This window comes from Capra hircus, chromosome 19 (genome assembly GCF_001704415.2).
Source record: "Capra hircus breed San Clemente chromosome 19, ASM170441v1, whole genome shotgun sequence".
NCBI lineage: Eukaryota > Metazoa > Chordata > Mammalia > Artiodactyla > Bovidae > Capra > Capra hircus.
Window position 1 is genome coordinate 32769855 of NC_030826.1, and position 17522 is coordinate 32787376.

Consider the following 17522-nt stretch of genomic DNA (forward strand, 5'->3'; position numbering starts at 1 on the left):
GGAAACTTTGAAAAAAGAAAAATGTACACGTATGCATACATACACACACCTTAATTCATAGGGACTGTTCCCCTTGTGCCCACTCTTAGTGTTCTCCTCTTTTCTACCCATAAGAAGTGATCAAGCTTAATAGATGACATGGAGAGAAAGAAGATTAAGACACAGTGCTTGGCTGTAGGGAGCTTACAGTCTCACTGAGGTAAGGCTTACAAAAGAAACAGTTACATAATTTATTTAGGTGAATGATAGTTGTTGAGCAGTATGATAAAGTTGATGAGTGATATGTAAGAAAAGAAATGGGATATTAGTATGAGCTAAATCGGTCATGGAAAGCTCAGGAAGACGGTTAGATTTAAGCTGTGACCCAATTACAAGTGGGATTTAAATCGTCATAAATTAATTGTGAGGGTACCTCAGATGAGAAGGCAAGGCTCTGAGGCAGAGAATAGTGAGTGAGCTAGTGATTTGAGATAGATATTTGAGAAAGATAGGATTGAAATGTAGATATTTAAGCTGAATCTTTTCATGTTTCTCTGAAAACATTTAAGTGTATATATACATGTGTGTGTGTTTGGGTGTGTTTGAGGTGGGTAGTAATGTGATTAAAGCTGTGTTTTAGAAGTGAGAGAGAGACAGAAGAAAAGTAGTCCCAATATAATTTGTTATAGTAATGATTCATAATAACCTGTAGTGGTGATCTTTTATTCTTGATAGCAAGAATATATAACATGTAAATAGTCCTTAAGACAAAGCCTGGAAAAGATAAAATGAAAATCAAAGTGTTTCACTTTATTAGTAGATCTAAAGTATTTGTCTAGTATAGGCCTGATCAAACCCATCTCTAATTATCAGAAGTTGAGCTCACATCGTCATTGATTTTCTAGAAGCTGAATATTTGTACTTTTAATGTGAAAACTTGAAAGGGAAGAACTAAGATGACATTTTTCTCAATGAAATTTAAAGATAGTTCTGTTACCCTTAATTTTTAAAAATGGCACAAGATCCAGAATCATTAAGTACTACTAGAAGGTATAAAATTAGGTCCTTATAGGCATACAGTGTCTTAAGGTTTGGAAGAAAACAGTGTTGTGAGAGGTCCCTGAAATATTTCCTGAATGAGTATGGAGACATGCTCTCCAACCCCCAGGCATGGTAATGATTTTCCAACTGTAGAAAACAGATGGTGTTAGTAGCGTTTGAATATTATTCTTGAGTAAGATAGATAATTTCTGAGAAACAGACTTCATCCTCATAGGAAAAAGAATTATGTGGCATCTAAGACCCCTTATATGTTTATTTTTGTTTTGATAGGTTATTTGTTAGAGCCTTTAAAACCTATACAGTTATATCTTTCTCAGTCTTGTGTGTGTCATTGTCTCAAACAAAATGAAAGAAAGTTATGATTGGATGTTGCTATGGACCTTAATTTCATCCCTAAATAAAACAGTAAAAGAGATGTATATATACCACATCTGCAGTGGACTGGTGGTGCTTGTTGAGGCTGTGCTGTATGTAACAGGTAGTCATGGAGTGATCTTATCCTGTGTCCCCTCAGAGTCCTCAAGTTTTCCAGCCAGAGGAAGATCTTCACCTTCAGGCAGAAGAGCCAGAATTGGTAAAGGTAATACTTGGCATTGTATCTTAAGGGGAATGAAGTGACAGCTCCTCTTTTACTGCCCTAATTCTTAATGTTCCAATACCATTGCAGGTTCACCATGCATACCGTCTTGCTTGATCAATGCAGTAATCCCAGAGCTAGTAGCATCAATTTGACAGATTTTGTTTCTCTTAGTGGTGGCAGCCCTAATTTGACAGGTGGTCTTGTTATAATTCCTGATGAAAAAGTAGCCTGTGTCACATACTTCACTTCTTGATCAATCATCTGATTCCATTTTATTGCTGTGCAAACTGGATGTTTGCATTGGAAAAGAAGGGCAAGGGTTGATTCTTTCTCTTTACCAGTTTCTAGGAATCCTCCAAAGTTGATCAATGAGTATCCTTTTAGTTTTATAATGAAATAATAATTTTAAATATATTAGATATTTTTGAAATCCATTAAGTTATTGTTCTTACCGATGCTCAAGTCTTCCCATCTTTGGCTAGTGGGAGCCTCTTTAAGTTGTCTCCAATGTCTTAGATATTGTCCTCTAGTCTTTGAGAGTTTCCTTGCTTTTAATTATGACAGAAAGTTCCAGGTCCTTGTTTTGTTTAGTGGAATCTGTAGAGGTCACAGTCTAAACTGCATAAAAGTACCTTTTTGGTTATCATTTCTAGACCTTTTCAGTGGACAAAGCTAGGAAGTATGATGGGATATTTTCCTTAAACTACTTAGTGAGTTTATACCAATATTTCCAATTCAGGTTTGAATTTCTCAAGTTTATACATAATCTCATTGATATTGAATCTATATGTTCTTTCTCCCATATCAGATTTATTAACTCTGAATGATACTAGTATTCTAATTTGCTTTATCCAACACTGCACACACAATGTGGGTAAATACTGTGGCTCAGATGGTAAAGAATCTGCCTGCAGTGCAGAAGACCTGGGTAGGGAAGATTCCCCTGGAGTAGGAAATGGCAGCCCACTCCAGTATTCTTGCTGGGGAATTCCATGGACAGAGGAGCCTGGCGGGCTACTGTCCATGGGGTGGCAAAAGAATCAGACCTAACTGAGCAACTAACACACACACAACAGTTACAAAATAGCTTAGCATTTCCATCACTGCCACCAGCAATAGGATTATTTACTGAAAATGTGCTGTTTTTTACAATTCTTTTTCTCCTCAGAATATCTCTCTCGAGATACACAGAAAAATTACCGTGTTTTAAAGATGCTCAAAATAGTTCCTCTCTGATGAATGTGTATGCTACCAGTTGATTTCATTTTACTTTTAATTTTTAGGAATTGCTTTTTTAAATTTAGTTTTTCTTTTATAATAATATAAAGTATTTCTATGGATCAAAAGTCAAATCTGTAAGGCAGGAAATATTCAAGGAAATCTAGCTTCTGCTCCAGTTCTCTTCACTCTGTTCCTCCTTCCTCCAATAGATAACCATTAAAACAATTTTATAGCTCATTCTTTGATTTTTTTTCTTTACAAGACGCATATACATACATTTTATAACCTGACCGAAAAAGCTCCTCAAGGTCCCATAATTTCTTATTTTCTTTCTCAGACAGCTTATTCTATAACTACAATCTGAATGATAAACTATGTATTTTATTAAGCCATATTTTATAGAATAGAAATGAAAAAAAGTTGATAATATACATATGGCAGGATTTTGAGGAAGAAAACATTTGGGTGGAAACTGCTAGTTTTCTTCCCAGTTTTGTATGTATTAATCTACCTAATAGATCTAACTGTATAGTCCCCTGAGGGATCTCTGTATTTATTTCAGGAATCAGTGACATTTAAAGATGTGGCTGTAGACTTCACATTGGAAGAGTGGAGGTTGATGGACCCTATGCAGAGGGACCTGCACAAGGACGTGATGCTAGAGAATTATAGGAATCTTGTCTCCTTGGGTAAGGATAAGCTTTGTGCATATGCACCTGACACTGGACCAGATTTACTGAAGATAATAGATTCTCTAAAATACTTAACTGAATTTTGGGTTAGAATTTAAGCATTAAAATCTCAGTCTTGGGGGCATATTGTTAGGAGTTATACTGTCTCTTGCTCTTAACTCAATGGTCTGCCAATTGTAGAGTAAGAAATATGTACTTCATTGTAATCTTAGAGAGTGTTGACAGTCCCTCTGATTGAAGACTAAAGTTTTTTCCAGTCATTTCCAGAGTTAAGAGTTATCAGTGCCTCTAGAAAGAATGAACAAATATGTTTATTTTCTTTCTAAACAGATTATTTCCAAACCTAGGATTACAGTCTAGAGCTTCTTTGAGGTACCTTTGTAATTCTCTACAACACTGCTGTACAGTAGGATGTTCTCCTGTGATGGGAATTTGCTGCATCTGTGCTGTCCAGTATGACAAGCAGTAGACACTGTGGCTACTGAGAACTTGAAGTCTGGCTAGTAAAATGAAAAACTGAATTTTAAGTTGTATATAATTTTAACTAATTTAAATTTAGAGTTAAGTAGCCATAGATGGCTCTTGGCAGCTGCCTTGGACAACGCACCTCTAGAACTTCTCATAGCCACTCCACACAGGAGATAAAGAGCAGTTGACCCTGGTTCTTGCTCATAGGCACAATCAAATCCTATTCGTTTTTCTCTGAGCAGGGCTTGCAATTTCCAAACCAGACATGATATCTCATTTGGAGGATGGAAAAGGACCATGGGTGGTAGTGAGAGAAATTTCAAGAACCTCCTTTTCGGGTGAGTTAATAAGAAACTGGAGGATGAGATTTATTTAAAGTCAGTAGGTCTTGGATGGAGCAGAATATTTGAAATATCTGGGGGATATCTTTGTTCAAAGCTGTCTCAGAGGAAAAGATTCTCCCCATCTCATCCTCTCTCCTTACTCCTCCCTCCTGCCTTTTCTCCCTCTCTCCCTTTTTCTCTCCTTTTCCTTCTCCCTCATCTCTGCCCTGTACTTGTAGTCCCCATCCCATCCTGTTTTATTTTCTTGGGAACATGATTTTCATAATTGTTCTTTCATTTCTTCTTCATTCTTTCAATTCTCTCCTCTCCAGTTAACTTAATATTTTTCTCATTTGTTTAACTACTATGTATCTGATATCTCTTCTTTCATTTTCCTGAAAGTGCTTTCTTAAGGATCATCACTGATTTCTTTTACGCTAAACCTGTTGACTGATTTTTTAACTTTCTTCACTTACAAGCCTGCTGAACCCCCCTCCACTCTTCCAGGATCTTAACTTATTGAGAATATGAACAATAAATCAGTTGGGAATCAAAATACAGTATTTATCTATTTAGCCAATATTTACCCTTTTAACTAAGATTATTTTTCTTCTACTTAAAGAACACTGTTCAATACTCTCTTTTATTCAGACATGCTGGTGTCACATTCTCCCCATTTTTCTTTTTCCCTAAAAAAAAAAAAATCCTGTCACCTTAATTCATTTAGATATTTAAATCATCTGGGTTTTAGTCCTTGGATTCTAGAGTGGTCTTTTTTGGTGACCCTGAATTCAGACCTGTGTCTCACCCTGTGAATTCATTGAAACTTCTACTTAACTTGAGTTTTAAAATCATTGAACCATTTCTTTTTTCATAAAACCATTTTACTAACCACAGATTTTGATTCCTTTTTTTTTAATTTAGATGTGATTACTTGGAAATAAATTTAAAATTTTCAAGAAGTTTGAAAGTGTTTTAAAAAGTAAAATATTAAGTTTGCATATACAAATAAATTATAAGACCACCACCACCCAGTATAATTGTTTAAGAAAATTTTGAAACTGTCAGAAATTTTCTTAAGACCCATAAAAAGGTTGCAAAACTACTCTTGATAAAAGTAATTGTCATTATTTGTAATATTCACAACTATATTAATTTTGACTAGTTCAGCCTACTTTCTGAAAAATCAGTGTCTTCCATAAATGTTGTGTAAAAAGATACAGAAAAGAATATTAAAAAAAAATAACATGTATGTATAACTGAATCACTTTGCTGCACAGCAGTAATTAATACAACACTGTATAATAAAATCAACTGTACTTAAATAGATAAATACAATTTTTAAAATAGAAATTGAGAGCAAAAAAAAAAAAAGATACATATGAAGACTTGAAGAAGCTATTCTGACAAGGAAATGTCAGAGAAAGCCCTCACAGAAAAGCTAGTGAACAAATAATGAGAACAAGTGGAAAGTATTGTTGGGGGTGAATATCTGGTTTGTGGAGTAAATGGAAATCAAGGAAGTAGTTACAGCTTTTGAAGAAGCTCTCTAAAGAATTTGACTCTAAAAGGAATGAGAAAAGGAAGACATATTTGAGAAACTTGGATCGTAGAAGGGTTACCGGGAATAAATTTTTTTTAATAGGAAGAAAACTCCTTGAATTACTACTATGGTTCTTTGCTCAATCAGCCACCCTTAACCCTACCCCCTTCTTCCTAGAAAACAAGGCCAATTTGCAAGCAGTTAAAAACATATGTTCATTATCAGTTCAGTTCTCTTTTGTTATCCTGTTAGTACAATCTCCTTAACCTAGGAAATAGGAGTCATTTGACTTTTCTTTTTTTCCTCCCAGAGTTGGAGACCAAACCTACAACCAAGAATACTATACCAACAGAGGATTTTTCTAAAAAACATTTATCACAGAATGCCATTGTAGAGAAACTCACCGAGAATGGTCTATGGGACCCCAGAATGGGAGGATTATGGAAATGGGGCGACAGGATACTGAGACTGCAATACAGTCAGCAGAGTCCTGTAGGCCAAAGAACAGTTAAACACAAGAAAATCCCCACTATTCAGAAAGGCTTCGGGTTTGGATCTGTTCTTCTTCCAGAACCAGAAGTTATCACAGAAGAACCCCATGGCAAATACCAAACACATGATGAAAATTTTACAGAGGGTTTAGATTTGATCACAGATACCCATCTGAGGAAGGAAGTTTGCAAGGATACAGAAGGCAGCAAAGTCATGAGCCCTGCCTCAGAACTCACTTTAGAGAAAAAACCCAATAATAAAGAAAAACCCTATAAATGTAGTACATGTGAAAAGGCCTTCCGTTATAGGTCATTACTCATTCAACATCAGAGAACTCACACTAAAGAAAAACCTTACGAATGTAATGAATGTGGGAAAATGTTCAGCCAGCCTTCTTATCTTAGTCAACATAAAAAAATTCACACTGGAGAAAAACCCTATAAATGTAGTGAATGTGGAAAGGCTTTCATTGCTTCTTCATCACTTATGGTGCATCAGAGAATTCATACTAAGGAGAAACCTTATCAATGCAATGTCTGTGGAAAATCTTTTAGCCAGTGTGCGCGCCTTAATCAACATCAGAGAATTCAAACTGGAGATAAGCCCTATAAATGTAGTGAATGCGGGAAAGCTTTTAGTGATAAATCAAAACTTGCAAGACATCAGGAAACTCACAATGGAGAGAAACCCTACAAATGTAATGATTGTGGGAAAGCCTTTAGGAATAAGTCATATCTTAGTGTACATCAGAAGACCCATACTGAAGAGAAGCCATATAAATGCAATGAGTGTGGGAAGTCTTTCAAGAATACCACAATCTTTAATGTTCATCAGAGAATTCATACTGGAGAGAAGCCCTTTAGGTGTAATGAATGTGGAAAAGCCTACAGAAGTAATTCCAGTCTTATTGTGCATATCAGAACTCACACTGGGGAAAAACCGTATGAATGTAATGAATGTGGGAAAGCATTCAATCGTATAGCAAATTTCACAGAACATCAGAGGATTCATACTGGAGAAAAACCGTATAAATGTAATGAATGCGGGAAAGCATTCATTAATTATTCATGCCTTAGTGTACACCACAGAATGCATACAGGAGAGAAACCTTATAAATGTAATGAATGTGGAAAGGCCTTCATGCGTTCTTCATCTCTAATTATACATCAGCGAATTCATACTGAGGAGAAACCTTATCTCTGTAATGAATGTGGGGAATCTTTCAGAATAAAATCACATTTAACTGTACATCAGAGGATTCATACTGGAGAGAAACCATATAAATGTACTGACTGTGAGAGGGCATTTACCAAAATGGTAAATCTCAAGGAGCACCAGAAAATTCACACTGGCGTGAAACCCTACACATGCTACAACTGTGGAAAATCCTTCAGAACTAAGTCATACCTTATTGTACATCAGAGGACCCACACTGGAGAAAAACCATATAAATGTAATGAATGTGAGAAAGCTTTCACTAATACATCACAGCTTACTGTGCATCAGAGAAGGCATACTGGAGAGAAACCCTATAAATGTAATGAATGTGGGAAGGTTTTCACAAGTAACTCAGGCTTTAATACCCATCAAAGGACACATACTGGGGAGAAGCCATTTAAATGTAATGACTGTGGCAAAGCATTTAGCCAGATGGTACATGTTACAGAACATCAGAAAATCCATAGTGGAGAGAAACCCTATAAATGTGATGTCTGTGGAAAAGCCTTCAGGAGAGGTTCATACCTTACAGTTCACTGGAGGACACATACTGGAGAAAAACCCTACACGTGTAAGGAATGCGGGAAAGGTTGTATTACTCTATCACAGCTAACTCTGCACCAGAGAATTCATACTGGGGAGAGGCCCTATAGATGTGAAGAATGTGGAAAAGCCTTCAGAACTAACTCAGACTTTATTGTGCATCTGAGGATGCACACTGGAGAAAAACCCTATAAATGTAGTGAATGTGGAAAAGCCTTTAGGAGTAGCTCCAGCCTTACTGTACATCAAAGAACACATCAGAGAGAAATTCAGTTAATATAGAGAACAGCAAATCATCGTTCAGACAGTAACAAGAATCTTACAAACTGTATATTTTATGAATGTGGGAAAACATCCAGGAGCAATTCACCAGAAAATATACACTGAAGAGATGCTTTATAAGAATGTAGAAAAGTAGTTGGTCATCTTAAATCTTAGAAATTATTAGAAAATTCATAATAAAAAGGGCATGTGAAAGCCTTCATCCAAATTTCATATTTTATTCATTTAACAAGTTGTCTTCAATGATTGCTTATATATATATTATATATAAGCAATATATATATATTCCTATTGGCCTGTCTATATTTCTTAGGAATCTAGAGGTGCTCTTAATGTATTTGAGATATTAATCCTTTCTCATGTGTGTTCCAAATGTTTTTCTTAGTATTTGTCTTTGTATTTTTTATATAGTAAAAGATAGGAAGTCTTTAATTTTTTATAGTAAAACATCTTTTCCTTTTTATATTCCTGATTTACTCAGCTAAAAGGACCCATGTAATCCCCAAGTTATATATAATCTCTTAAATTTGTTTCTAAGGTTTTTATAATTTTATTTTTTACCTTGAGGTTTTAATCCATCTGGACTAGATGGCTGTTCATAGAAAAATAATTCCAAATGCATTAACCTATGACAGTGTTATGAACCTAAATAAATAGTACTCAGGGAAGTGCATATTAAAACAACCCATGAGATGTTAACTTCCACTTTGTGGAGTTGAAAAAAATTAAGAGATGTTTTGCTAGTGGAGTTTGGTAAACCATGTGCTCTTACAAAATGGTTATATCAACTTATATTTCCACTTGCAATCCAGCTATATATTTTTCAGATTTTTAAGTAAAAGTTTAAAAGCATTTTGACCCAGCAGTCTCACTTTGAGAATTTGCTGCACAAAAATAGTAGCATCAGTGAAAACTATATGCATAAGCAAGGATGTTTGTTAGAGTATTATTTATAGAGACAGAGATGAAACCCAGCTGGAGACAAAGTGAATGCCAACTAATTGGGGAATGGGTGAATTAACTGTTATATAGCCATACCGTGGAACAACATGAGAGTAATTTTTTTAATGAGTTATATTTACAGTAGTTGACTAACAGGTGTTACCACAATTTTTTGGTAAGTAATTGCTTTATTACAGAGATGTATATGTATAAAATTTCATTTTTAAAGTAATGATCACATGCATTTGTGTGTATATGTGTGCATGTGATTAGATGAGCATGGAAACAGGTAACAAGAATATACACCAAGCTGTTAATATTGGTTACCTTGAAGGGGGGTAGAAAAGGGAAGTGTGAGATAAGTGCGGGGAAAAACTAGGATAACAGAAAAATGTAAATGCAGTGTTTATGGTATAAAACTACTATGTATTTGTGTAAACATTTGATAACCATGAATGAAGGGATGGTCTCCTAAAAGTTAATGACATTCATTTCAGATTTTTTTGAGAATCTACTGTTTTTTTGTTTGTTTTACCTTTCTGTGTTTTTCCATATTTTTCAGTTTTTCTTTCCAGTGAGCATGTAATATTTATGTAAACATGAAAAACCTATTTTTTCCGTGAAGCTAATTTTTTTTCCCTGTGGACACCTGTCATGTCCCAGGAATTACCCTGGATGCTGAGTATACCTTGGCAGAGCAGGAGTGGTCATGGATCTTAAGAGCTTGGGAACTGGTTTGGATGGTTCCTAGATTCCAAAGAAATTATCCAGCGTTTCACCACCACCCCTCACTCTCTCACTTTCATTTGGAGGAGGTAATAGAAATTTCAGGTAGATGCAAAATATATCCAAGAATATCTGGAACTTGTGTCCAGGTTATAGACCAGAAGGCTTGCAAGCCTCAGGACAAGTTCCACTTTCAACATGGCACCGAAGGAGATCACAGTGGTGAAAAGGTCTGTGTACAGCCCCACACAACATTGCATTACTGGAGTATAGAGAGGGAAACAGCCAAGGACTCCCAAGTCCATTTTAAAGTATTGGAAATACTAAGAGAGACCTGCAGTCAAAATGGGAACCCAGAGGCTGTAATCCTGGTCCCAGAAGGCCCTAACAGACCGTGGACCTGACCCCTGAAAACGACAAGGCATGTAGGGCAACAGTTTAATGGAGACTGAAGGAAAGTCAGATACCCTCCCACAATGTTGTGAAGAGGATCTCGAGTGAGTGATGGGAACTGTCTCCCTAAAATGAATTTGACATTATGGTTAAAGTGACTATTTTGATTGAGTTTTAATAGTGAAATTTATTAACTATTACTAGATGTGTCTTATTTGGACAAAACGTACCACTTTCTGATTGGAAAGTTTTGAGGGTCTAACCTTGAAATACTGCCCTTAAGAAACTATATTGTCAAACAGTCTGCATGACTTGATAAACTCTGTTGGCTGTTCCTTTCTGCCTTCAACCCCTCATCACACCTATAACCCTGTCTGCCTTACCTCCCCAAGAAAGGAGCAAAGCAGTAAGGTCAGCAGGTTAAAGTGACATAAGAACTGAAAGATGTCCATTGGATTTGGGCACAGAGATAATGCAGGGCACCTTTACTAGAGCAGTTCCATGAACTGGAAGGTGCCAGAGCCTGGTTCCAGTGTGTAGTGTTATCACGTTAGAGGTTTAATCTGCATCACCTTACGCTCTACTGATGTTGAGTCCCTTTCCAGGTGTTTACTGGCTTCTTGAATATCCTCTTTCGAGAAGTGCCATTCAAGACTCTCCCATTTTTAAATTGATAACTTTCTGGTAATTTGCAGGTTATTAGAATATCTTTCTATATTCTAGATACAATTTTCTTTCAGTTCATGTCTGCATGGTGTGTTAGGCAGAATTCTAAATTGCTCTCTAAACTTCTGGCCCCTGGTATGCAAGAGGTTCCCAATTACTCAGTCAAACACTAATCTAGGTACTTTTGTGAAGGGATTTTGCAAATACAACTGAAGTCTCAAATCAGTTGACTCAGAATAATGAAATTACCCCCAGTGGGCCAGACCAAATCAGTTGAGATCTTAAAAAGTGTGGTGCTCCTCCTGGTGAGTGAGATTGGGAATATGAGGGGGAGTCAGTGTGAGCTATGTTCTTCATTGCTGACCTTGAAGACAGAGGGGCCACGTGACAGGAATGTGCACCCTGTAGGACCTGAGAGCAGCTTGTGACTGAGCCCAGCAAGGAAACAAGAACATCAGTCTTGTAGCTTCAAGGAGCTGTATCTTGCTAACAAGTTGATTTAGCTCAGAAATGGTTTCTTCCTCAGCCTTCAGACAAGAATCAACCCAGCTGACTCATTGATTTCAGCCTTTGAGACCTGAGCAGAGAATCCAACCTCACTGTGCTTGAACTCCTAACCCACAGAGCTGTGGGCTAATAAACAGTTGTTGTTTTAAGCCACTGTTCTCATTAATGCATTATGCAGCAGTAGAAAGCAAATATACACGATATATGTCTTTCCCCTATTTTTTACTTTTAACGTCATCTGTGACCTTATATTTACAGTATGTCTCCGGTAAGCAGCATCCATTTAGGGTCTTATCTTTATCTAGTCTGACAATCTCTGTAGTTTAATTAGTGAGTGTAATCCATTTCCATTTCATGTACTTACTCATTGGGTGTAAGTCTGCTTGTGTTATCTTGTTTCTTCCATTTCTCCTTTATTGCTTTTTTTGTATTAAATATGCTTCATTATCTCATATTCTACTCTATTCAACTTAATTATACATTCAGTTATTATTTTGGTTGCTACCCTAGAGCAACAGGACTATTTTCATAATCTAAGGCATTATTTACCTTTCTCATTCTCATTTTTCATACTCATTTTCTCATGAGTATAGATTACTATTTTTCGGAAGCTGCATGGCATGAGATATTGCAAAATATTTAATGCAAAAGAAGATCTCAGAATTCAGCTATCTTCTATTGAGCCATTGTTACTGAGTGAACTGTGTCCCTCACCCCTCAAATTCATGTGCTGAGACTCTGACTCCCAAGTGCCCAAGAATGTCTGCTTTAGGACATAGGCCCTTTAAAGAGGTGATAAGTTAAAAGCCACCTTTCCACAAGGAGGCTTTCCTTGTGGCTCAGATGGTAGAGTCTGCCTGCAATGCAGGAGACCCGGGTTCAATCCCTGGGTCCAGAAGATCCCCTGGAGGAGGGCATGGCAGTCCACTCCAACATTCTTGCCTGGAGAAGCTTATGGACAGAGAAGCCTGGTGGGCTACAGTCCATGGGGTTGCATTGAGTCAAACACGACTGAGCAACTAACATACAAGTTAAAATGAGGCTGTTAGGGTGGTTCCTAAATAAAGTCTGACTGATGTCCTTAAGAGGAAACATGGATGAACAGAGAGTCCACCAGCAGTGCACACTCAAAGGGACAACCATGTGAAGAGGCCCCAGGAGGGTAGCTACCAGCAAGCCAAGGAGAGGGGCCTCAGGAGAAATGAGCCTTGCAGACACCTGGCTCCTGGACATCTGTCCCCAGAACCGTGAGTAGATAAACTGTCATTTAAGCCATTTCATCTGTGGTACTTTTATTATAGCAGACCTCGCAAACTATTCCAGTCAGGCATTAAAAGAGATTTGCAAAAAATTTCAAACACCATCACTCTTAGCACTAATTTTTTGTTTTGAAGATTTTTTTTTCAAAAATATATTTCAATATCATATTGTAAGTTTAGTATTTTTAATCAATAAAACTAAACATTTTTCCAATTTTAGTTTCAAATACAGTAAATATTGATATAATTTATAAAAATAAAAAGTCTTTGGTTTCCTTAATTTTTAAAATTGTAAGGTTGTCCTAATATTGAAACATCTGAAAAATCATTACCCCTAAAATGTCTTTGACTCGTTGGAGCACTCTTGAAATTAGTATTTCAATATTTCAAAGCAATGAAAAAAAATAATGGTTTAATTCCCTTGATACTCTGCCTTTTGTTCCATTGTAGTCATATGTTTTGTTTCTGTTTTAAACTCCAAAAGATATTATTATCACTATTTTAAACAGTGTTTACTCATATTTATTCATGTATTTGCCTATTCCTGTGTTCTTAGTTCTTCCCTGACTTTCCTCATTCTAACTGGATCATGATCCCTTTGCCTGGTTATCAGAGCATCCAGTGGCTTGTCTCAGCTTTTGTCTTTACTGTATCTTTTTTTTTTTTTTTTTTGTATATTTACTTTGCATTCACTTAGGTAGGATATTTTCACTGGGATAAGGGTTCTAATCTGGCATTTGCTTTTCATTATAGTTAGTTTTGGGGATCTTTTTCATAACCTAAAATAAAATGGCATTCCACTGTCTCTCACTGTGGTCCAGGTCTCTCTTAAATCTTCTTCTGTCTCCCATCTTTTTATTCTCTGTGTGCATCAAACTATATACCTCCACTATCTTAATCTTCTAATAAACCCACATTTTGAATTTTTAACTTTAGTCAGATTTTCTTTTTTTTTGGAATTTTTGTCCTCTCTTTATATGGATTGTAGGTATCTGCTGAAATTCGCCATTCTTTTCTCCTGAATATATTAATAATATTCATTTCAAGTCCTGGGCAGTTAACTACAGTAGCTACACTTTGGAACCTACTCCTATGTCTGTTGTTTTTCTTGCTATCTAGTCAGCTGTTATCTTTTTTTTTTTAATGGAGGATATTTACTTTATATGATTTTTTAATACACCTACTAAATATTAGTAAAATATTTCATTTGATGCCAGCTATTGTAAGTATAAAAATTGCAGAGATCCCTGGTTTATCTTCCTCTAGAGAGAATAAGGTTTTATTTTAACAGAGTACTAGTGGATCACGTTAAAGTTGGTCTGTCTCAGTTTTGTCCTTGCTCTAGAGTACGGTTCTCTTGGAGTCTCAGCGCAAGCTCCAAGGCCTTTACCAAGCCCGTCTAACATAGTAGAGCTTGATCTTGAACTGTAATCTCTATCTTCCCTGTACTATGCCAGCTGCTGAAATCAGCTCATCCATTTAACCTCTCCTCACCTCACTTTGCCGACTAAGGTCCGTCTAGTCAAGGCTATGGTTTTTCCAGTAGTCATGTATGGATGTTGAGAGTTGGGCTGTGAAGAAGGCTGAGCACTGAAGAATTGATGCATTTGAACTGTGGTGTTGGAGAAGACTCTTGAGAGTCCCTTGGACTGCAAGGAGATCCAACCAGTCCATTCTGAAGGAGATCAGCCCTGGGATTTCTTTGGAGGGAATGATGCTGAAGCTGAAACTCCAGTACTTTGGCCACCTCATGCGAAGAATTGACTCATTGGAAAAGACTCTGATGCTGAGAGGGATTGGGGGCAGGAGGAGAAGGGGTTGACAGAGGATGAGATGGCTGGATGGCCTCACTGACTCGATGGACATGAGTCTGAGTGAACTCTGGGAGTTGGTGATGGACAGGGAGGCCTGGCGTGCTGCGATTCATGGGGTCGCAAACAGTCGGACACGACTGAGCGACTGAACTGAACTGAACCTCACTTTCCCCGGTGGCTTCCCCAGTGGCTCAGAGAGTAAAGAATCTGCCTGCAGTGCAGGAGACCTGAATTCGATTCCTTGGTTGGGACGATCCCCTGGAAAAGGAAATGGCAACCCACTCCAGTATTCTTGCCTGGAAAATCCCATGGACAGAGGAGCCTGGCAGGCTACAGCCCATGGGGTCGCAAAAAGTCACAACTGAGCAACTAACACACACACAACCTCACCTTAAAAAGGTGCTGCTTTTTACAGGGTTTCTCTTGTTTCACAGCTTGGAAGTCAGCTAAAGGTTTGAGGGGAAATAACACTAAACCTTTCTGCTCTAGGATATCACCCCTTTGTCTCCCAGCGACACCCCTAAATTCTGACAGTAAGAGAGGAATTTTCTCCCTGCTCTCCATAAACAGAAGAAAAGCCAGGTAAATGTAAGCCCAGCTCCTACACTTCATTTCTATCCAGGATCTAAGTTGATGTCCATCAACTTTTGTTCAGTCGCTCAGTGCTGACAACACAAGCTTAAATTTTGAAGCCCTGGTGGCAGAGATGGAAGCTCTGCATATATGCCCATCATCCCAAGCTGCCCTTCCCAAGGCTTGTTCACTTTCTGCAACTGCTGACTGTCCAGCCTTCCAGCCACAGGCTCCCCAGTGCTAGGTCCCTAATATGGTTACCACCCCACTAGGAGACCAGTCAGACACTTGGTGGCAAGTTAGTGCCACTGGATCCCTTCTGTTATGAAAACAACAGCAATTCATATGACTGAATCAACTCATATTCTAGCTATGTGCTTTCCTTTCCTGCTTGCAAGGTCTCAGACAAAACCACTCACTATCTTGGGGCTCATAGAATGTTTGATTCATCCACATGACAACGTCCACATAATAAACAAGGAGTTTTATCCTTGTTTATCCTTTATCCTTTATCAAACTTTACAGCAGAGGAGGTTAATGCAGTGTGCATATTCTCACAGGATCCACTAGTCGTATCACCAACCACGTCCCCAGAAGCTTCCAGGGTGATGGACACTGGAACTGGAATGGCCTGTTGAAGGCATGCCATAAGTGCCAGTTTAGGCCACACTTTGTGGAACAGTTAATTCAGGAAACACATTGATAGTCATTGATAATCCTTTGAGATGTAAACTGCAGCTGCTGCCAGGGGACCAGGCAGCAACAAGAGGAGCCAGCACTGCTACAGGGATATCTGATCCTGATCTCTAGGAAAGGGTGGGGCTGTTACTGCAGTGGGGGAAGGGAGGCATATGTTTGGCACCCAGGTAATTCCCCATTGTCTTAGAATACCTCCTAGTACCAACTCACCCATCTTGGTGGTGAATAACGAACACAGCAGTCATAGCCTGAGGAGCACACAGCAACTAGGGCCCCAGGGATGAATGTCTGAGTCTTGCCACTGGGTAAGGCACCAAGATGAGTGCAGGTGCTGGCTGAGGTTGAGGAGGCAACAGTGAATATAAATTAAAACCTTAAGACCAGCAGCAGAGGGAGAGGAGACTGTAGTTCATCCCCCTTGTAAGTTTCTTCCAGGAAAACAAGACCCTCCAGAATCCTGGTGTTTCTTTTCCCAAAAGTCATATGAAGTGAATCCAGGTGATGAAACAGTGGGCTGCCCCGTCCCCACTTTCAGAACTGAAGTGTTTATTCTACACACCCTAGACATACCCTAGACATGCTGCTGGCAGGCAGTCCTGAGGTTGAGAGTCACCTCACCCCTGAAGCAGACCCATTCCCGGGACAGCCCACATCCAACAACTAGTCGACCCAGGAGTAGAAATCTGGCCTTTCCACTTAACGCTGAGGCAGTTGTGAACTTGGAGCTCTTCATGGGGTCAGTTGATGTTTTCACTGAGTCTGCATAACAGCTGTCTCCTCTATCCAGTCCTGCTTCCTTCTCTTGTGATCCCAAAACCCTCCATGCAAAGATCCACTCAGAGTCGGCTGGGGAACCCAACCTGGAGTATTCTTCCTCCTTCCTCTCATATTTCAAAAATCTAGACTGCTTCTGGAAAGGAGCAGCTAAAACTGCTGCTAATTCTTCACTGTTATAAACAATTTTAATAACCCTACAGGAAAATCACTGCAAATATGCTTAACTGTTTTCCATGGGGTCATAAAAATGGAATTTCTGGGACAAAGTGCACATATTAATAAGGCCTTTTAATACACATGCCAAATGCCTTCTAAAAGCCCTGACTCTGACCAGTCACATATGAGGGTGCCTCCTGCTGCATATCTTTGCCAATACTGGGCAATTGCATCCTTTTTAATAATTGTTATTTTGACACTGCCTTTACCAAGTTGGAGAATTTTTGCATCCCATACAAACTGGAAAAGGAATCTGCATGTAAAATCCTTTCCATGTAAAATCTCTATACATTCCATTGAATTCTCCAGGCCAGAGTACTGGAGTGGGTAGCCATTCCCTTCTCCAGGGGATCTTTCCAGCTCAGGAATTGAACCCAGGGTCTCGTGTATTGCAGGCAGATTCTTTACCAGCTAAGCTACTAAGGAAGCCCATGAAATCTCTAGAAGAAGGAAATGAGCTTTTGAGAACAGCAAAATAACAGAGGAGAGCAGGATCCCAATCTTCAAAAGAAAACTCTCAACTCCTGCCAACCCATCTGCACCAGGG

The 17522-nt window shown here is 38.2% G+C and overlaps 1 protein-coding gene across 4 annotated transcripts in view; it reads left to right on the forward strand.

Annotated features, from left to right (window-relative positions):
- LOC102186431 (zinc finger protein 624) overlaps nt 1-11786 on the forward strand; it is a 32995-nt gene extending 21209 nt beyond the window's left edge. For 2 of the 4 annotated variants that reach the window (XM_018064686.1, XM_018064685.1), the window contains 4 exons: nt 1556-1621; nt 3405-3531; nt 4245-4340; nt 6179-11786. In XM_018064686.1, coding sequence (XP_017920175.1) covers nt 1556-1621; nt 3405-3531; nt 4245-4340; nt 6179-8403 — 2514 coding nt within the window. In that variant the 3' untranslated portion in view covers nt 8404-11786. Of the gene's footprint in view, nt 1-114; nt 200-1555; nt 1622-3404; nt 3532-4244; nt 4341-6178 lie in introns of all 4 variants that reach the window. The other 2 variants (XM_018064687.1, XM_018064688.1) reach the window with 2 other exon arrangements.